This window comes from Quercus suber, unplaced genomic scaffold (genome assembly GCF_002906115.3).
Source record: "Quercus suber isolate HL8 unplaced genomic scaffold, Cork oak 2.0 scaffold_117, whole genome shotgun sequence".
NCBI classification, from domain to species: Eukaryota; Viridiplantae; Streptophyta; class Magnoliopsida; order Fagales; family Fagaceae; genus Quercus; species Quercus suber.
This window is the reverse complement of record NW_027069582.1, coordinates 1,361,699-1,382,783: the sequence shown is the minus strand read 5'-3', so window position 1 is coordinate 1,382,783 and position 21,085 is coordinate 1,361,699. Positions and strand designations below refer to the sequence as shown.

The 21,085-nt window shown below is 32.3% G+C and overlaps 3 protein-coding genes across 3 annotated transcripts; all 3 read right to left on the bottom strand.

Moving 5' to 3' along the window:
• Positions 1-1,503: 1,503 nt before the first annotated feature.
• LOC136068477 (nuclear transcription factor Y subunit B-4-like) lies at positions 1,504-2,449 on the bottom strand. Its single transcript, XM_065775661.1, has one exon. It carries the CDS (start codon positions 2,271-2,273, stop codon positions 1,770-1,772), a length of 504 nt encoding a protein of 167 aa, XP_065631733.1. The 5' UTR covers positions 2,274-2,449; the 3' UTR covers positions 1,504-1,769.
• A 4,304-nt stretch (positions 2,450-6,753) lies between these two features.
• Positions 6,754-9,557, bottom strand: LOC111995687 (uncharacterized). The gene is made up of 3 exons (XM_024027619.2): positions 9,333-9,557; positions 7,946-8,006; positions 6,754-7,487 (listed from the first exon to the last, which is right to left on the bottom strand). The coding sequence occupies exons 1-3, from the start codon at positions 9,393-9,395 to the stop codon at positions 7,270-7,272; spliced, it is 342 nt and encodes a 113-aa protein (XP_023883387.1). The 5' UTR covers positions 9,396-9,557; the 3' UTR covers positions 6,754-7,269.
• Positions 9,558-14,214: 4,657 nt separating this feature from the next.
• LOC111995678 (cyclin-H1-1) lies at positions 14,215-19,188 on the bottom strand. Its single transcript, XM_024027610.2, has 14 exons — positions 18,902-19,188; positions 17,958-18,008; positions 17,750-17,828; positions 17,499-17,617; positions 17,334-17,407; positions 16,848-16,968; positions 16,661-16,729; positions 16,442-16,483; positions 15,962-16,039; positions 15,392-15,450; positions 15,067-15,151; positions 14,848-14,936; positions 14,665-14,748; positions 14,215-14,485 (listed from the first exon to the last, which is right to left on the bottom strand). The coding sequence occupies exons 1-14, from the start codon at positions 18,959-18,961 to the stop codon at positions 14,482-14,484; spliced, it is 1,014 nt and encodes a 337-aa protein (XP_023883378.1). The 5' UTR covers positions 18,962-19,188; the 3' UTR covers positions 14,215-14,481.
• Between the last annotated feature and the right edge of the window lie 1,897 nt (positions 19,189-21,085).

Here is a 21,085-nt window from a genome sequence, read left to right as displayed (position 1 = left end):
ATAATATATACTTATCTTTTTATTAAATAACTAACGTTTGAGAGATTTAAATGTAAGAGAGGTCTTATATAGGAGATCTGCAGATACTTACTCAAGTGAGTTGCACCATAAATTTAGTACATGATGCACTAAGTGAATGAAATCACTAAAGTTAGGTCGACGTTGAATTCTAGTGATATGACATGACTATAATTCAGTGTCTTGACAAAAAAAAAAATTCTATTAACAAAATCTTGCTACTTGTTAGACACTAAAACTTAGGTACTATAACATGACGTTTTAAGATCCATGTTTCTCAGTTTGTTTTTCTTAGCTTAGCAGGAGTTTGATACGTTGATTCTTTATCTCTTTACATATGCTAAAACCATTTGACATCAACAACAACTTCAATATCAGCTATAGATTTAGCAGAACTTTTTAATATTTTGAAGTCAAACTTTGAAACATAGACCCTAGTGCTATTGCATCACCAAGATCATGTCTCTAGCTAGGCTTTTACATCATAGATCATATACCATGACCATGGTGACACACCTTGACAAGCAACATATATATCCACAATTGTTATATGTACATAACATGTTTCATGCATGTGTAATATAACATGTTTCATGCACATAGACACATGCATATGCATGATATACATAATTTCATCTATATAAGTGAAGATACATGATCCACAAGCAACATGTCTGTGTTTGAGAAGAACAAAATTCATTTGATTGCCAAGCCAACTTTAGAAATGGATGATGAGCAAGAAAGATTGCTTCCAATTGCAAACGTGGGTAGGATCATGAAGCAAATCCTTCCCCCAACAGCAAAGATTTCCAAGATTACATGATATATTTTACTAAAAACAGAAAGAAAGAAAGAAAGAAAGAAAAGAAAAAAGAAAAAACAGAATGATGTGAATAAATCACAGTAGAGAACAAATTAAGTTTTCCACTGCCTTAATCCCAAAAATGGGAATAATTACATCTCATTAACCAATGGTCATCCCTAAATGATCCTTAGTCTTTAGAAGAAGTGAGAAGTGCTCAACCACATAGAAAAGAAAAGTTTAAAATTCCTTTATAGCTACCAATTTAGTAAACCAAGCTTGTGTCTAGCCAGAATCTGAGTGCCTATCCAAAATGGACTCTTCTTACACTGTCCTCTAAACTATTGTCAAGTTTATTTCCTTTCAAAATCAAGAACTGCTCATGAAAGTACCATCTTAACATTAGTATCTATCAAGTATAAACTGCAAAATTCAAGCCAAACTACATATATTGGCCAGCACCTTCTGTTCTTAAATGTGAGTTTAATATGGTAAATTCCCAAATTAAACTCCAATAAGTAAAAATTAATGGTCAAAATTTGAATTTCGATTAATGTAGAAATAAATTTCACATATTATTTTCTTTTTAAATTAAAATACCGGAACGCTTTCTATAGAAGTTCTATGTACCATCATATAACATTAAGATCTGTCATGAAAACTGCAAATTAAGTGCAAGCCAAACTACATATATTGTTTATCACCTTCTACAGAAGTTCCTCTCCTCCTTCAGCAAAAGAGAGGAAGAAAAAAAAGTACAATATGAAGAAAATGATACATGAAGTGGAGCAGAAAGATGCAAATTTACCTTAAACTACAAAAGTATTGAAGAAAGATAGATTCAAATCTTTCTCAGTTGATTACATCCACATTCATGGCTTGAACCTCTACCTCCAGTAGTGATCTTATTCATCATCACATCATATCATGCAGTAGACAATATTATAGTTCAAGATGGTCTTGCTTGAGAGTTGTCACTCCTCTCCATAACTCTAAACTCTAATGGGATAGGAAGCTCAGTTTGCCTCCCATGTTGACCTCCACTTCTATAGTTTGATTCTTCTTCATGGTTGTCAGGAGTACTATTACCTTTGTTTTGATTAGCTTTTAGCCTTTCAGCCTCTCTATATTTATATAAGTACCGTACTATAGCCTCAGCATAGTTATCAAAACCTAGAGTACTCAAAGCCCAACAGATGTCATCCCCATTGACAGTCTTTCTGTTCTCTTGGTGACACTTGTCAGATGCCTCCGCTGTGACAAAACTTATGAACTCAGTTGCACATTCTTGTATAGTTTGTTTGGCTTCCTTGGAAATCTTTGCTGTTGGGGGAAGGATTTGCTTCATGATCCTACCCACGTTTGCAATTGGAAGCAATCTTTCTTGCTCATCATCCATTTCTAAAGTTGGCTTGGCAATCAAATGAATTTTGTTCTTCTCAAACACAGACATGTTGCTTGTGGATCATGTATCTTCACTTATATAGATGAAATTATGTATATCATGCATATGCATGTGTCTATGTGCATGAAACATGTTATATTACACATGCATGAAACATGTTATGTACATATAACAATTGTGGATATATATGTTGCTTGTCAAGGTGTGTCACCATGGTCATGGTATATGATCTATGATGTAAAAGCCTAGCTAGAGACATGATCTTGGTGATGCAATAGCACTAGGGTCTATGTTTCAAAGTTTGACTTCAAAATATTAAAAAGTTCTGCTAAATCTATAGCTGATATTGAAGTTGTTGTTGATGTCAAATGGTTTTAGCATATGTAAAGAGATAAAGAATCAANTGTAATGAGTTCAACTCTTCTTCAACCAATCTTAAACTTTTAATGCTTGCCTCAACTCAATTCAAATCTTGAGAATGACCATTACAACCATGACAATTTACTCTCTCTCTCTCTCTCTCTCTCTTTAGGCTCTCTATTGACTAGCTCGGACCCAACCTTAATCCCTTGTTGGGTGTCTTCACGGTTTTCTTTTTCATACTATTGTTTGGTAAAATGGATCGGTGCAATTAAAAAAAAAAAAAATCTATCTAATCCAACCTCATCAAAGGCCAAACATTTTAGGCTTCCTGCTTGATTGCTTGCCTTTTCTTCTTCTTGGTCTTCCTCTCCCTCCCCATTTCTTTTAAAACTATTTTGAGTACTTCACTAACCCCTGGCATATATATTTATACGGTCTCCCATATCATACAAACTAGATCCCTAGGATGACCTCAAAAAGTTCAGAGAATTTTAGTGACAAAAGTCAAACTTAGGACTCCATGTTGAGTGATCATGATTTGAGGAAGACCAACCCTTTGGGGCTTTCTGCTTGTTAAGCATGATGCAAACGTTTAGCCAGTGTTGGGTACATCTTCAAGTTTTTAAACTGTCACCCAGGATACATATCAAAGCTTCACGTTTAGCTAACTAGAACCTGGTCAGAAACCAGATGGATGAATAACTGAATGAGTGAGTCCTATAAATCTATTGTGTTGATGGGTTTTAAACAGTTTGCATTAATCAAAGCGCATGAAATTCAGGTGCTTATTGGTTGAATAGTCTAATAACACATTGAAAAAGTCCTTGAAGACATCGATGCCCTTGACATATTACATATATTTCCCAAAAACAAGTATGTTGCTAGTAGTTATACATATCTCACTAGAATTGTTAATTAATATGACATTAATTAAAACCATAAACCATCCAATAGTTAACTCTATATGATTTTAACATCATAAATGTTGGACTGGTATAAGTACGGAAAAAAAAGGTTACCAGTCATCTAAATTAAGTATCTGTTAATTAATCCGCTTGTTGTCAACTTTCTTAAGCATGCAATAGTTTTTGTCCAAGTAATCACCAGTGAATAACTCAATAGTGGTTATAAATCAACAATCTTAATGCTTTCCTTTTGGTTGCCAAGGGAAGAAAGGAAAAGAAATAAATGTTTGAATGCTTATTAATCTTTACTACAATCAATAATTGACCCAAAAGAAAAAAAGGGTACTCAAATGAATACGTTTTCTCTACCTTGTAGTAAGTAGATTGTATTAGCGAAATAGCAATGTTCAATATAATTGAGTTATTTGCTTATAGGTTGACATTACAGCTTTCAAAACTAAACTATTACGTGTGGAATTCTTATTGAAATAAAAAACTTACTACCTACTTGTGCATTGTACTATGTCTCTCTATAATGCAGATTGTCATGACTAAATGCTAGAAGGCATGGGTATGCAACTATGCATGCATTAGCTAGGTGAACCATGGATCATTGGGGTAGTGAAAAAATATATATTAAGAAGATCAATGAAGCCTCTTTGGGTAAAATTTTAGGTCACATGCAATTAATTTGCAACAAAGTTACACTTTTCATATGATGGGCTGCTGCAACTCACAGGGACAAGTCATGATGCCTTTGCCCTTCAGCCTGGAAAATGGATGCACCAATTGCGGAACATATCGCCGGTTTGCTATAATTAAATTCAAATCACTGTTGCCAAAGTGCCAATTTGCACAAGTAATCTTGCAGTGTGAGAAGGTTATGAAGCTCGATACCATAAATCCATGGTCGGAGTCCATGGAAGCAACATTTATCTGAAATCATTCAATCAAGGAAACCATCATATATTTAGTGCTGCAATATATTTTGCAGTTGGTCCATAATTCTTTGTGGTTTTCGAAATTATTCTATCAAGGAAACTATCACATAGTACTTACTACATTGGTATAATTAGTCCTAAATTTTGAACTTTTCAACATTGTCCTAGTAAGTAACACCATAACACATGCAATACTGTCTTGGTATGGTTGCTCCAAATGTATTAAGGTTTTCTTTGATTCTACAAAGGAAACTATTTCATGGCCGTACTGCAGTGGCATAGTTGGTTTGTGAGGTTTTCAGCTTTTGTATCAACTAGTCTAATAATATATAGTATCAACCATGCTCAATTTGAGAAATTTCTCTCCTTTTATATAGGGTAACTTAATTAGTGGGACTTTGTTCCATACCTTTGTAGGAAACATACTTAGTGGAAGATTTTCCAAACCAATTGTACCAATTAAATCTTTTGGAAATAAGAGAAAAAGAGTGGGAAAAGAATATATGAGAGATGATAGTTGAGAAGTGGTCCCAAGAGTTTATAGAAACCCTAGGCTGCATGTTGAAAACCCTAGCTCTGACAAAAAATTTTAAATTTGATTAGAAGCACTTTTACAATAAACTTTTATGGGAAAATTACCCTAGTCTATTTGCATAAGAGTAAAATATAAAGCATGCCATAGATTTAATTGGGTGTTCACAATTAATCATGTCATGTAAAGCCACGTGATAGTGGTCCCTAGTTCTAGGGTTACCGAAATCCAAAACCTAGTGTTTGTGCAATGTTTAGCCTAGTTTGACTATTACTATTTGAGTAATATATATCAACCTGCTAGCATGATATATTTTGCAGAAAAAAATTTTGAAGCAAGATTACATATTCATGAATAAATTGTCATGGTTGTAATGGTCATTCTCAAGATTTTAATTGAGTTGAAGCAAGCATTAAAAGTTTAAGATTAGTTGAACAAGAGTTGAACTTATTACTAAGCAAGATTATATATTCATGCTTTTTTCTTTTTTTTTCTTTTTAAGGCTTGATTTTTTCCATAGACTATTTCATTAACTTATTCTTTTTTTATCTAAAATAAATACTATAACTAGGAATTTGTATCGCTTTACAAATCTATACTAATAAGTAATAATTAACATATAGTTGAGAATATATATTATTTGAGTTGATTAGATATATTAACTTAAATTTATGAATTTTTAGAAATTAGATTTACCAATCTTCTATTACTAGTAATTAGTATCAATTTTACTACTAAACTAAATAAGTTTTTTTTTTTTCAATTTTGTTAATAACTAAGAGAAATGGTACGTCTACAACATTTTTTACAACACTTTCATAACTTAAATACAATAATTTGACATCTTATAAATTTATGTACCCAAATTCAATCTTTATGTCTTCAGTTTATAAGCCTCGCTAGTACTTACAAAGGTTAAGCCATTTTGTAAATGCTAGTGTTGTAAGTCTTGTTTTCCAACTCCCTCCTTAACAATATTATCTCAAAAAAAAAAAAAAATCAATCTTAAGTCAGCTTGTTTATGGATATATTATAATGAAGTTTTGCTAGTTCAATACCTAAGTTTAATCCTGAGCTTGAATTTGATTAGTTTTCTAAATAAATAAACACATTTTTTTTTGGGAGTCAATACTAAACACTTTGATTTATTTTCATCTCCTAAAAAAAAATACTCATTTTATTTAACAGCCTTAATTCTTTGACCATGACATTGGTAAGCCCATACAAGTTAAGGCTTGGAAAAGGTACCTTGCCGAAAATTAGATCCTACATTGGTAAGGTCAGTTAGCGTTTGCAATTGCACACGCCCATATGCTTTAAGGTCTCTATATTTTTGAGTCGGGCTTTTGAACAGTTGGATCTCAGTTTTGTGGATGACAGAATCTTCACGCAAAATTTTAGCCCAAGTTTGCCCTTTTCAGCCCAACCTTCAACTTTCACTTTGTAAATTTACACCATTTTAATTTTATAGCTCATGTCAATCACTTTTTTAAAAATAAAAATTAAAAACCAATTGGTGAGATTGAATCCAAGACTTAAACTAATCCCGACCGCTATTGCTTCACTGCCTAAGTCAAGGACCAGGTGCTTCATCCAACATTTTGATTTTTACCTCATAATTCAATTTGGTCAATAGGATGAGGTCTACATATATAAGATACAAATGGTTCATGAAAACAATTAGGGGCAAAAAAATATCCACATGCTTTAGCATCTCATAAACATAAACTTAACTCAAAATAAAAGGAGTGTGACCCTTAATGCAAATTGCTCGAGCCAAAGCAGTATAAGAACATAAAATCGACCATCCATGCATTCTCGCATTAAAACTTGATGATCCTTTCAGTTCGAGTTGATAAGAGACGTTTGTGATCACCTCTATATACTCCATAGCAAATCTTAATTGCAAGTACAATATTTCAGCTATTTTTAAGAAATCAGTGACTTGTGATCTCCAGAATCTAATACACCACCACAGTGCCACCTCCTAGTTCATCTTCCAGATTCAGTATCTCCTCTACCTCAGGTACTGTCAAAGCCGGTTGTGACCTACAAGACCCCTAGATGAAACTACAGAGAAGGCATCCTACCCATTAATTTGATGTATGAATAGTCAGGCAAAATGAAGAGGAGGTGGCGTGCATTTGGTCAAATATGAGTGCACACTTCTAATAACCTTGTCCCAGTGGTAGGATGCTAGCAAGTTGCAGTTACTTAAAGCTAGTTCTAATGAAGTATGAATCATGGCAGACATTTCCAAAATCAACGTCTATCAAGTAAGGTAAGCAAAATAATCCCAAAAATCAAGTAATTTGATTTACAAAAGCTTCAACAAATCCCCAGCCATCATCAAGATCAGGTCCCACCCAATAACCAGCTATTATCGTATGGGTACAAGAATTCAAGGGACAAGAACTAGTTTCAGAAGGAAATATTGAGGGTGTAATTAAGTGATGTCGATGGCTCCAGTTCACAGACAATATGCCTTTATTTGCATTGCAGATGGTAAGAAGCTTTGGTGCTGCAATCGTAATTCGTACAATCAGCTTAAAAAGAAAAACACAGACAGCATTGTTCAAATGTTGAATATAAATGAAGTCCTAAACATTATGCCTTGCTTTAGCATCTAAAAGTGATCCATACTATTATTAACTTGTTATTGGAACTTGAATTGGTCTTGTATCATCAACAAATTATCACTCAAGAGTTAAAGGAAGCAACATCATACACGTATTGGTTATTGATTTTGATGGTAATTGTCTTTCTTTAAAAAATCCACTCATGGGGTAACTAAAATTCACATAAAAAGCTTTTTATCCCCTACCAATGTAGAGCAGAACAACACTTCAAAACTCAAAATGCAGGTAGCTGACCAAGGTTCAAACAGGATAAAAGCCTAAAAATGAGAAACAATCATGCTTTAATGCTTCAAACAGGAGGCATAAATGGTAAATGAGCAAGGAGATAAATAAAGAAAACCTGTTTTGGCAGTTGCTTGGTTTGAAAGTCTACCATGATATGATTTCCTTGGATATATTTCCTGCAGGCAAGTCCCAACAAACAATAAGCACAACAGATCAAATACACACAATTCCATAAATAAAACACCAACCAGGGCATCATGTGTAAGCAACAAATACTAAGTAGCAGTTTTCAAAAAAAATATTGTGCAGAACTACTACAACGTAGCCCTAATTTGACAAATTGTAGCATAACCTAAAGAATCATTAGGATAGATCAAACTAGTGATACGAGAAACCCATTTTGGTTATTGAGCAATTATCAAAAAGGCAATACAAGACATTAACTTTTGGTAATTGAGCAATATTTGTGAGCCATTATTTATTCATTATGAACATCAATGAGTTTTTACTCATGAGTAACATTCAGTGTCCTGGTTAGTTAACCAGCAACAGTGGCTGCAAAGAAGGTGATCCACATGCGTTTCACAAAAAAACTCATTGACACAATCAGTTGCATATAAAAGCAAATAGCACACAGACATACGAAAACCAATGACAACTAACTGTTGTCGTACCCCAGCATCTGTTTGATAAAGCTTAAACATTTCTGGTTAACCATTCATTAATTAGTTACGAAACAAAACTCAGTATCCATGTATGATCCACTGTGAAAGGTTGCACATTTTAAAAGTTGGTGATGAATTACAAACTTCAAAAAAAAAAAAAAAAAAAAAAAAAAAAAAAAAAAAATCTTTTGCTCTTGTTATTTTTCCCTTCAGTTTCTCAGCAGCCAAACGTGGCTCAAATTCAGGCAACAGTTTTCAGTGTCAAATTCCTAGACTGACCAAGAATCATTTGAAAGGACAAACATCTATAACTATAATAAGAACTAGAAAAGAAGCTACAATTAACTTAATTCTCATTCTCTCAACCCTCTTGGTTGCCAAGAAAATGTGAGAACAGAAAATTTCAACATTGTTTGTTTTCACTTCTGCTCAAAGATGAAAAAACGAACGCACTATCTATAATAAGAATTAAAAAAGAACCCACAAGAAACACTACTGGAAAGGGTAAATTTTCATTCTTTAAACCTGTTTGGTTCCCTAGAAAATGTAAGAAAAATAAATCTTGACATTGTTTATTAACATTTTTTGCTTTAAAATGGGTGAAAAGAAAAAGAACCTAACTAAGCAAACAACAGTAGCTGTAATGGGTCACATGGGTGAATTTTATTGTATTTTTTTAATGTGGGTATTTTCATATAGTAGAAATTAAGAATTTTTCTCTTTTTTTTTCTCTGACATTTTCTCAGCAACCAAACATGGGTTATGGAGAAAACGTTTTTTGGTGAGTGAAGTAGTAAAAGCTAAAAGTTTTGTAAGAGAGATTTGGCAAAAGGGTACCTGAAAAAGGATTGTTGGAGTGCGGAGAGGCATGGAGAAGCTTATGGAGAGCAAACACGCCATTGAAGCTTTGAACTTCAAATTACAGTCTCAGAGTTCTTCGTTTTGATGCTTTAAGAAGGAGCTCAGAACGGTGTCGTTTTACTCTGCCTAAAATTTGCTCCTCCTGGTCCCATGGCCTAAACCATTTTCCTTTTCTTTTTTGGGCGTTGTGGGCCGACAAAATATTTCCCTTATTCTGGGTTGGCGTTGGTTCACATAAAAATAAATAAATTAAAAAGGNAAAAAAAAAAAAAAAAAAAGCCCCACAAAACATTCTGGGTGACAACAACCCTTCTAATTTATCATGCCCTTGGTTTATGCATCAACTAATCAACCTCATACTATTTGTGTTTAAAGGGTAAGCAACAACAAATATACTTAGCCAAGATTAAATAGTGTTCAAATTCAAGATTTAAATGGCTCTTTCTCATTACCCATGGTTCCCTTATCTATACTTTGACCTTTGACAAGTGCTAACACATCAGAAAGGATAATTGAAAAAGAACAGACACTTTATAGATACAGAACCTCAATTTCAAAACACTAAACTGATATAATTCTTACTTTTGCTCTTGTTATTTTTCCCTTCAGTTTCTCAGCAGCCAAACGTGGCTCAAATTCAGGCAACAGTTTTCAGTGTCAAATTCCTAGACTGACCAAGAATCATTTGAAAGGACAAACATCTATAACTATAATAAGAACTAGAAAAGAAGCTACAATTAACTTAATTCTCATTCTCTCAACCCTCTTGGTTGCCAAGAAAATGTGAGAACAGAAAATTTCAACATTGTTTGTTTTCACTTCTGCTCAAAGATGAAAAAACGAACGCACTATCTATAATAAGAATTAAAAAAGAACCCACAAGAAACACTACTGGAAAGGGTAAATTTTCATTCTTTAAACCTGTTTGGTTCCCTAGAAAATGTAAGAAAATAAAATCTTGACATTGTTTATTAACATTTTTTGCTTTAAAATGGGTGAAAAGAAAAAGAACCTAACTAAGCAAACAACAGTAGCTGTAATGGGTCACATGGGTGAATTTTATTGTATTTTTTTAATGTGGGTATTTTCATATAGTAGAAATTAAGAATTTTTCTCTTTTTTTTTCTCTGACATTTTCTCAGCAACCAAACATGGGTTATGGAGAAAACTTGGTGAGTGAAGTAGTAAAAGCTAAAAGTTTTGTGAGTGGTAAAAAGGAAAAAAAAAAAAAAAAAAAAAAAAAAGAGAGAATGGATATTACAAATGGGAATTAATCTATTGATTGTCTAATACTAATAATACATTTTATCACTGAACCAGTCTATTAATTTTTTAATTTTAACAATAATTTTTGATAGTATGGAAATTACTATTAAACCACGAATTAGAATGTTAATTAAATTTATAATATGGGTTGGATATTACAAAAGATCATAATCTAAGGTTAATACTTAATAGTTGCAATTTAGTAACCCATTTATAAGGAACTCCTTAATTCTATAAATCTTTAACTTTTTTAAGATGGACTATCACAAGATTGGAAAGTGAATAATATAAAAGATTTTAGCTATATAAAAGCACCATTGAGGAATTTTCACGTTTCCAAAAAAAAAAAAGAATGGCAATTTTAATATATAGATAATAAAAAAAATCTACAATCTGTATCAATTAAAGGGTTAAGGAAATATCAAGAAACTTATAAGTTATAACCCAATTAGTTGATATCTTTTTTATTGGAGTAAATCTTTGACATCACCTAAATGTGTTCCTAAGCATAATACAAGCCTTAATGCAATAAGTTCTTTGTGAATCCAAAGAATGGAACTTTGGAGAACCACTTGGAACAAACAACTCCAAGTCTTAGGCAAACTCATCTGCAACTCGAAGATATAGCATTTTGAAGGAAGGAATGCTTTTATATATATATATATATATATATATATATTAATGGATTAGAACATATTAAGGAACAAAAGACACCCAAGAAGGAAGAGAGGAGATGGAGATGGGTCCATCCCAATTACAAGAGGCCGCCCAACGAACCAAATTGTGAGACAAAAAATTAACGTTCTTAAAGACAAAAATAAACTCAGATACTTCCATGACAAGTTTGGAACACATACGGACAAAAATAAACTTCAAATTATATAGTTCTTCATTTTGATGCCTTTTTTTTTTTTCTTGGGGTTAAGAAGGAGCTCAGAATGGTGTCATTTTATTCTGTTCTAAAATTTGCATGTAGCAAAATTTGCTCCTCCTAGGGCCTAAACCATTTTCTTTTTCTTTTTAGGCCTTTGAGGGCCAACAAAATATTTCCCTTATTTTGGGTTGGTGTTGGTTCACATAAAAATAAATAAATTTAAAAGGAAAAAAAAGGATAAAAGAAATAAGAATTGATGTTACAAATTAATAGGAATTAATCTATTGATTTTCTAATATTAATACATCTTATCACTAAACCAGTCTATTAATTTGTTAATTATGACAATAATTTTAGATAGTATAAAAATTACAAATAAATCTCAATTTAGAATGTTAATTAAATTTATAATATGAGTTGGATATTACAAATGACCATAATCTAAGGTTATGGGGGGAAAGCCCAGCCATACGTAGTGGGCCTAAAGTTCAAGGTGAAGATTATTGTATGTCCGAAGAGGCTAAAATTGTCGAGGGGTACTTCGCATGAAAGAATGATACATGGAGACGAAGAAACTCCGTCCGAAAAGAGCATCAGTGTTCCGAAGAGATGATTATCCTCAGATGAAAAGATTTTGGGGTCATGTAAATATCTGGAGGGTTCGAATGAGTTTACTAGTGACTTCAACAATCTAGATAAACTTTAGACACGCTTGGAGATAAGAAGAACGGAGAAATATCTAAAAGGAAAAGTTGCCACCACCATATTAAATGCACTGCAGCAACTTTTCTAGCCGCATTTATGTGAAGAAGACTCCTGAACAGTGTAACTTCAGCTACCGCGACTCACGAAAAGCTGAGGGAGATACATGATATGACATGCACTCAAGTAGGGAGCTAGATGAAAAACAAGTGGACGATGGGATGATGGGGGAGGAGGCTATATAAAGAAGAAGGGCTCCTAATAAAGAGAAAGAAAAAAAAGAAAAAGGAAGAGAGAGAGGTTGGATTGTATCCCTAAGAATTGTAACCACTATTTAATTTATAAAAAATCTCTTCGGATTTCAGTTTATTTGATTTTTACATGTACTTTCATGCTGGTTTATACCTGTGATCAACCGTTGTAAGCTCCATTGTTGACCTAGCTCTATCGTCCACACTCTACAAATTTATTGTTTTGAGCTTGGGCCACAAATCCTAACCCTACAAAGGTAAATATTTGCAATTTAGTAATCCATTTATAAGGTACTCCTTAAACTCCTTAATCCTATGAATCTTAATTTTTAAAAGATGGAACTATCACAAGATTGGAAAGTGAATAGTATAAAAGCACCATTGAGAAATTTTTCACATTAAACAAAAAAAAAAAAAAAAAAAAAAAGCCTGGAAATTTTAATATATAGATTAAAAAAAAAAGTATGATCAGTATCAATTAAAGGATTAAGGAAATGACAAGAACCTTATAATTCAACTAGTTAACATGTCTTGTTTTATTGGAGTAAATCTTTGACATCACCCAAATGTGTCCCTGAGCATAATACGAGCCTTGATGCAATAAGTTCTTTGTGAATCCAAAGAAAGGAATTTTTGAGAACCACCTGGAACAAACAACTCCAAATTTTAGGCAAACTCATTTGCAACTCAAGAAATATAGCATTTCGAAGGAATGTATAAATCTTCTTCTTCTTCTTCTTTATTTTATTATTATTTTTTTTTTTTTTAAGATTAGAAAATGTTAAGCAATAAGAGAGGGTCACAACACATATCCAATTTATGGATTAAGAGCTTAAGAAGGAAGAGAGGAGATGGAGATGGACCCATCACAATTACAAGAGGTCGACCAACAAACCAAATTGTGAGGCAAAAAATTAACATTCTCAAAGACAAAAATAAACCTGTTGCTTCCATGACGAGTTTGGGACACTTATGGACAAAATAAACTCGATGCTTGGGACACTAACTTATATCTGCATTAAGCTCGATTTGTTTATTAGATGAACATGGCTCACTAATGAGGCGGTTTTGTTAGTGCTAGAAGAGTAAGGAGTTTCAAAATCAAAGGTTGGGCTTCCTTGAACTACGGAGTTCCAACTTCCAAACAAGTACAGAAGCACCAAAGTTGGTTTCGGCCTTGATAAATCTAGCAACATTAACAATGGAAACTCCAAGTGATAGATCAAATTTTTTTTTTTTTTTGCCTCAAGAAGTCTCTGTTATTAGAAATATCCCCTTTGAGCACTAGTCCAGTAAGAGCAATTTTTAGTTTATCAAATTATTAAACGACAAGTATTAATAGAAAGAAAAATGCAGAGTTAAGAAAATGCATTGCAAATTGCCTTGCCCAGTTTCTAAATTGGAAATAGAATAAAGCCATAAAGCAGGGAAGAAACAGAATTTTTTTTTTACTTAATTTTTTTTTTTTTTTATTGCTTGTTAATTAGATACTTTTCTTTTGGACAAGTAAAACTGATTTTATAACGGATATACACATCAGGTATCTCACATCATGTAGATTCCACAGGTGTGCGAAACTCGAACTGAGGCTCACCGGGTGCATATACCCAAAGCAGTGCAAAAATGTCTGGAAATCATGGAGACTGGCTACCATCTTTGATTTTATTGTTGTCCAAGGGTATATTCACTTGGTGCCTCACAGCTGGGGTATATATACATATCGGATATCTCACATCATGCTTCTTTGACGAGTTTGTATCAGAACTTATTCTGTAATTATGTTAGTTGATCCTTCTCATAGATGTGAGAATTGTTGTCCAAGATCAGCTAAATTTTGGATGCCATACACATTTTTCTTTTAATTGGTTTCGCAACCAAAAAAAAAAAACATAAATGAAAATAAGTAAATAGATAAAGGAAATAGTGATTAGAGAAAAGATACAGAATTTCAGGTCTGTTTTAATAAAATGCATTAAGTATTGCTTGAGGACTTGGAGAATGAAGCGACTCGCAGGTAAGATTCAAGGATGCATTACCTGAAATCAGAGAAAATACAGTCAGTGCAACTACAAATCAAAAAGTAAGGCTCCTCTTTGATTGCACAATCATGAATTGCTAATAACTGTTATTCCCTTTGAAACAATGCAGAATCAAAACAGAACCAAAGTGGAGCAAAACTCCAATTAAAAGTTCAATCAAAATGGGCAGGACTTACAAATCAGTATGAGAAGGCACACTTTGTGTTTCATTTGAACTCTTCTTTGACTTGTGCTTTGATTTCTTCTCCCGTTTCTTGCTCCTGCCAAGCAGTCAAATATAGGCATTGGTACAAAAGGAACAAATTAGGGCATTAGAGTGACAATTGTTAATTCATTATATGAAGAGTATTAGAAAGTACTCGTCATGTGAGCTAAGACCCCAGCAAGATTTTAGTTTCCGGTTGATGTGCTTCAAATCTTTTTCTGAAGGAAATTTATATCCTCTTACCTGTATACATGGCCACAAGTAGAATGGTAAATGTAATTGAAAACAACCACATTTCACTATTTAATTTTGAATTATATCCATTAAATTTGGGATACTTATTCGGATTGCAAAAAGTATAATGAATCTATACCCAAGAATCTATTGAATTTAGAGATTCAATGAGCTCTGAAACGGTATGTGCAGAACTCTGACGAGAGAGAATGCTCCTCAGGTACCTGCAAAGGAGCATGCAAGTTGAAGAAGACTGAATCATTATTGCAAACAACAAATAGGATTTTTTTTTTTATTTAAAAAAATTCCACCAAAAAAAAGAGTTTTAACCCCAGATTCCTCCTTGCCTCCCATCAATTTTTATTACGGTGGAATCACAGTTTGGCAACCGAATATGAAGGTAAAAAATTGTTGCAAAAACATTATTGTCATAATCTTGAGGTAACTCTAAAGCAGTTTATAACCTCTCAAAGTCGAGAACTTTGTGCACCTCATTTGAACTACGCAAAGCAGCCAATGCCAACTGCATCAAATAAAAAACAAACAAGATCAGTGTTCTTATTAAAGAAAAGATTACAAGGTTAAACCACAATCTTCAATTGGCACCCGCTGGGATCCATTTCGGAAGTACAATTTAGAATTGTTTGAATGGAATCCTGGGATAGGATTCATTGTTTGTATCAATGGTCTATTGCACATCCTGGGAATACAATTGGCAAATGATATTTCAATATCAGTCATTCCAAGCGGAACTACGGCCCTTTTTGTTTCTCAATCTATACAACACTACTTTCATAATCCCCTATTTTTACCTTAATCGTTATCTTAACTCCCCATATCTGAAAGGGTTAAGTTATTGTGGTGCATCTACAGATATATTTTCCAAACTACTAGACTTCTTCAATAACAGTTCTAATGATATGCTTTACAATTTAGAGAATCAAGGAAGAAAGTTTTCAAGTTCAGATCAAGTTCAGATTTAGACAGACCAAAAGATGTTCATAATCAACGTGATGAAAAAAGATGTACGGTACCTGCCCAGGAGGGAATAGAAGTGGTGCATCAGTAAGCATGATTTTATCAACCTCCATCCTTGCAGTTTCGTGTATAGCCTACATAATAGTAAAGCACCAGACAGAAAAAATGCAGTCAACCTCCCTGTAAGCATATTTTAGTGAACAGAAAGAGCATTATCTACAACTGTTAAGAGTACTAAAACAACATATGCTTAGTTGTTTCAGTATTTTCCCTAGAGGAAACATTTTACAGTTAATCAAATTACATATTAATTACTTTAAAATAGTAACCATGCACAAAGATGTCATATGTGCTCAACTGCTAGCTATTCTTAAAGAAAATTAAAAACAATTAAGAACATCTTAGCAAAAAAGACTTTTCAAGTTTTAATTTGAGCATAAATGACATAAGTCAAGTAGTCACTAATACAATAATGATAAAGCAAAAAATATGAAGCTATTCAGTTAAGAAGATCAAATAGGATGCAAACATTTTACCTTCAGCACATGAAGCTGGTCATCTTTTACTGGGCAGAATTCCTGGGAACCAACATCAACCCAGAATATAAAAAAGAAGGGGAAAAAGAATTCCAACATCACAATGAGACCAAAAACAAAATTAAAGAAAAAAAATACAAAGAAAAATGAGTTTTTCTGATGTACAAATCACAAAAGAAAAAATCAGCAGAAAGAACGGATTAGGATTAATCAACTTACCTCCATATCATTGACAAAACCATCAATGGAGCGATATGGTGCATAAACAATAAGATCAAATTCTAAACTCTGAAAAAATAAAGAAATAAGTTCAAATTTTGAAATCTTGCAAAGTAAAGGTATATGCATCAGACAAAGAAAAGCAAAAATAATAAAGAAAACAATATTATGCACGGCACCTACATGCCTGATAAACTATCATCTCATTATTGAGAATCAATTGATGATCCTGAGAGATCCCCTTACCGAGCTCCTCTGCTGAAACATGATTTTCTTCTATCTTACAAGCAGCATAAATGCATGTTAACCTGTGCACAAGGAAATAAATTCAATTTAATAATAATGTAGTCACAATTGAGCACTATACCCCCAACAATTACCAAGTCAAGAAATTCCAATAGTGCCCACTTTCACAGTGCGTCCAAATATATCTTCTTTTAGCAATATCGTCATGAAAAAAAAAAAAAAAAAAAATTTATAAGTAAAAGTTTATTGAAGTAAAACAGGGTTCTACCCAAGTATACAAGGTGTATACTGCAAGTACAATTTCCTCATGAGCTTCTAGTCTTCTACCATACTTTGATGCAATGCAGATACAAACTTAATGGTGGATCATGTGAACGTTGGGAAACTTCAATGAAGAGTTGAACATAAGCATAAAAAATAATCTTACATAATGTTTTTGGGATGATGTTGCATGACAGACCATTGTAGATAAAACCTTTTGAAATATATAAGAGCTGTTGCCTGCAAATGAACCAATTCAAGAAACTTGACTAAGATACCCCAACTTTACCATTTATTTATCATTTTATATCATTGAAAAGGAACAACATACCTGAATTTTATGAGGAAAGTGGAAGTTATTACAAACTTCTTGAAGTTTATTCTCGTAGAACACTCGCATATATCGCTCTTCTTCAATAGTAAGTGGTTTCGGACGAGAATGCTTATCAGCTAACATGAAAAGAATGAACCCATTAGAACAAAAAAAATTAGACCTCTAGCACAGAAAAGAACACGTTGACAAACTCATCCAATCCAGTAAGAGAATGCTACAAAAAATTCAACTCTTGGAAATGTGTTTACCATTATCTTTTGAGTTAATTTGAGGTTCAGGGTACGACAACGTCCCATCCACATCTACTTCCATCAATGTTGCTCCATACTTCACAACACATCATTAGTTAATCAGCCCCAACAGGGTAATTAATCTTAACACAACTGCATTATGAGCTATATTACTAGGACTTAAAAACAAATAAATAAATGAACAAATAACAATTTTGCACCGTACCTTCTCTAGTGTCTGTATTGCTCTTTGACGAGCAGCATTGTATTTATCATCCTATATCAGAGACCAGTAAAAAAAAAAAAAATCTCTTTTTATTATAATACATAAACAAATGTAGTAAACAATTACGAAACTGAATTAAGTAAAAAACTAACAAATATATTTACCTTCACTACCACAAACAAAAAACATACACAAAGTTCTATTAATTGAGGAAATAATTTAGATTTTCTCACTCAAGCCAAGCTTAGAAAAAACTATTAAGCTTAATGAAACTGGGTTTTTTTAAAGCATACTTATGCTGATCTTTTGCTTTTAATTACTCATTCTTTGATTTTCCTTTCCTACATTTTCTAAGTAACCAAACGGAAAACGAAGCTTAAAGAAATAATTTGTTTTTCCAACTCAAACCAAGCTTAAAACAGAACTATTAAGCTTAATCAAAGTGGGTTTTTTTTTTTTTTTTTTTAATAACATAGTTATGAATGGAAAAAAAAAATGATCTTTTGCTATTAATTACTCATTCTCTGATTTTCTTTTCCTGCATTTTCTAAGTAACCAAACGGAAAAACGAAGCTTAAAGAAATAATTTGTTTTCCCCACTCAAACCAAGCTTAAAACAGAACTATTCAGCTTAATCAAACTGGGGTTTTTTTTTAAACATCAATGAAAGCAATTGCTTTCAATTACTCCTTTCTTTGGTTTTCTTTCCCTACATTTTCTCGGGAACCAAACGGAAAACGAAGCTTAAAGAAATAATTTGTTTTTCCCACTCAAACCAAGCTTAAAACAGAACCATTAAGCTTAATCAAACTGGGTTTTTTATATTTATATTTATGATAGTAAAAATTAGTTCTTTTGCAATCAAATGTTACTGTTTTCTTTTTTTCCTACGTTTTCTCAAGAACCAAACGGAAAACTAGTGCAAAGAAGGGGAAGGGGCTTACCAGCTCTTGAGTAGTGAAGATCCAATTGGCTCTGTGAGTCGAGGTCTGGAAATCGGCCATGGCGACTCGGAAACCCTAACTCAGTTGCTCTAAGTAAATTAATTAATTTTACAATTTTTATTTATGGGATTTTGTAATAAAGTGAATTGATTAGCAGAGAGAATTTTTTTGGGGTTCTGACTTGCGAGCGAGTGAAAGAAGGAAAGGAAACAGAGAGAGACCAATTTTGTCAGAATGTTTGGGTTTTTAGGGGTTTGGGTTTTGGAAAATTATTGGATTACTTTTTATAAAGCATGGAAAATTATTGAATGTTTGAGTTTTTTCTTTCTTATTTCCTTTTTTCAGAAAAAAAAAAAAGTAATTTTTATTATTAAAAGTCATAATATTATTATTAATAGATAAATATTTCAATATATATATATATATATAAATATTATTAAAAGAAAAAAAAAAAAAAAAAAAAAAAAGGAGAAAACGTGAACAACAAAACGCGCCGCAGCTTTAAGCTGTATCCAAACCCAGGCTTTATATAATTTAACATTATTTGTAACTCAAAAACCAAATATACGTTAAATGATGATGTGAATTGGGAAAAAATGTGACTTATTCCTCTTACACGGGAATGTGTAGCCCTTAAGCCTAAGGGGTGGATTACAAGGTGGATTACAAGATCCAAAGGGTTAAAATACCTCAAAAGTAAAATGGGATAAGAAAAAACTAAATCTTAACTAAGTTTCACATCACTTAAGTAAGAGATTTTAAGAAATTCAACAAAAAAAAAAACATATAAAAAAAAGTATAAAAAAAAGGTAAGAAATTGTGTCACCATTATAACAAATCAACAAAGAATCAATATCATTATATCTATATAAAATTCGTAACTTTCTTTCAATTGCAACCCACTTAAAATTAAAGGGTTTATTGAGCCAACTATGAGAGTTTTGGTAAAAGAAAATTAGGCATCTTGCAATTTCATAAACCTATAGATAAGTAAAGTCTCGTCTATCATAAGTTGAAATATCATTGTATTTATATTCTACATATAAAAAATATATTACATAAATTAGTTTTTTTAACTCTCCAGTAGGAACAAAATTTATATCCAAGTGTTTATATTGTAAACGAAAATAAATTAAAAAAGAATGTAAAACTGTTCTTTAAACCTCCAATAATAGCGAACCACATCATTACTTTTCATGCTTCACAATACTCTCGCCTACATATACATTCCTCCAAAAAGTTACGTTTACCATTAAATATTCTTCTACATGTAGAAGAAATGAGTTTGGACAATTATGAGTTATTTTTTGTGTGTTTATAGATTTTAATTTAAGTTACACTTTGTAGGAAGTTTAAGTAATACACTACTCAATTTTTTTTTATTTAATACGAATTTCAATAAATCTATTATTGGATTACATCTTTTTTTTTTACTATACATGCTTGCAAAATTTTAAATTGACCAGAGATCAATAATTATGTTTTTTAACAATTATTTAAATTTCAAGATTTTAAAATTATGCATAAAATATGAGTTTTTAGATTAAATAGTAAATAACATTAATGTGATACCAAATTTGACATGTATGTCAAGAACATAAAAATTTTTTTTTTTTTATGAGAAACATAAAAAACATTTAATTGATCAGTAGGATTTTAAAATTTTATTCCAATAAAAATTATAAAGTGATGTAATATTGCTTAAAGATGAGAGAGAGAGAGAGAGAGAGTAGTACGAAGAACAAGAACAAAACAATAACTTGTAAGGGCTTAGCAAACTCCACAGGGAAAGCCCAATAAGACATAAAACATTATTATCAGAATGGCCTTGCTAGAAGATAAGCTAACTCCACAGGGAAAGCCCAATAAGACATAAAACATTATTATCAGAATGGCCTTGCTAGAAGATAAGCTACTTTGTTGTTAACTTGTTATCTTCCTATGACCCGCTTAATAAAAACAAGCTTCACATTAGGATTTCAGCAAACTTAGCTTTGAATTCTAGGCACACCCAGATAATAGCAATTTGAAATGAAAATTTGGAGCCTCCAAGAATATACTTATTAGAAAATCAAAAATGAAACAGACATCCCTATGTTCAATATTATGATTGATTGTTAGTGAGAATATTTTAATCTCTATCTAAGAGCATAGTTACTAGAAGGTCAGAGTGTAGATCCAGTT

What these genes read in the sequence shown, in the direction of transcription:
- LOC136068477 (XM_065775661.1), bottom strand. Translation starts at nt 2,273, where the DNA reads ATGTCTGTGTTTGAGAAGAACAAAATTCATTTGATTGCCAAGCCAACT.
- LOC111995687 (XM_024027619.2), bottom strand. Translation starts at nt 9,395, where the DNA reads ATGGCGTGTTTGCTCTCCATAAGCTTCTCCATGCCTCTCCGCACTCCA. An exon ending in CTCCAACAATCCTTTTTCAG is followed by an intron (nt 8,007 to 9,332) that starts GTACCCTTTTGC and finishes ACTTGCCTGCAG; the next exon opens with GAAATATATCCAAGGAAATC. An exon ending in CCAAGCAACTGCCAAAACAG is followed by an intron (nt 7,488 to 7,945) that starts GTTTTCTTTATT and finishes TTACGATTGCAG; the next exon opens with CACCAAAGCTTCTTACCATC.
- LOC111995678 (XM_024027610.2), bottom strand. Translation starts at nt 18,961, where the DNA reads ATGGCCGATTTCCAGACCTCGACTCACAGAGCCAATTGGATCTTCACT. An exon ending in ACCAGCTTCATGTGCTGAAG is followed by an intron (nt 16,040 to 16,441) that starts GTAAAATGTTTG and finishes ACTATTATGTAG; the next exon opens with GCTATACACGAAACTGCAAG. An exon ending in GGTCTTAGCTCACATGACGA is followed by an intron (nt 14,749 to 14,847) that starts GTACTTTCTAAT and finishes ACTGCTTGGCAG; the next exon opens with GAGCAAGAAACGGGAGAAGA.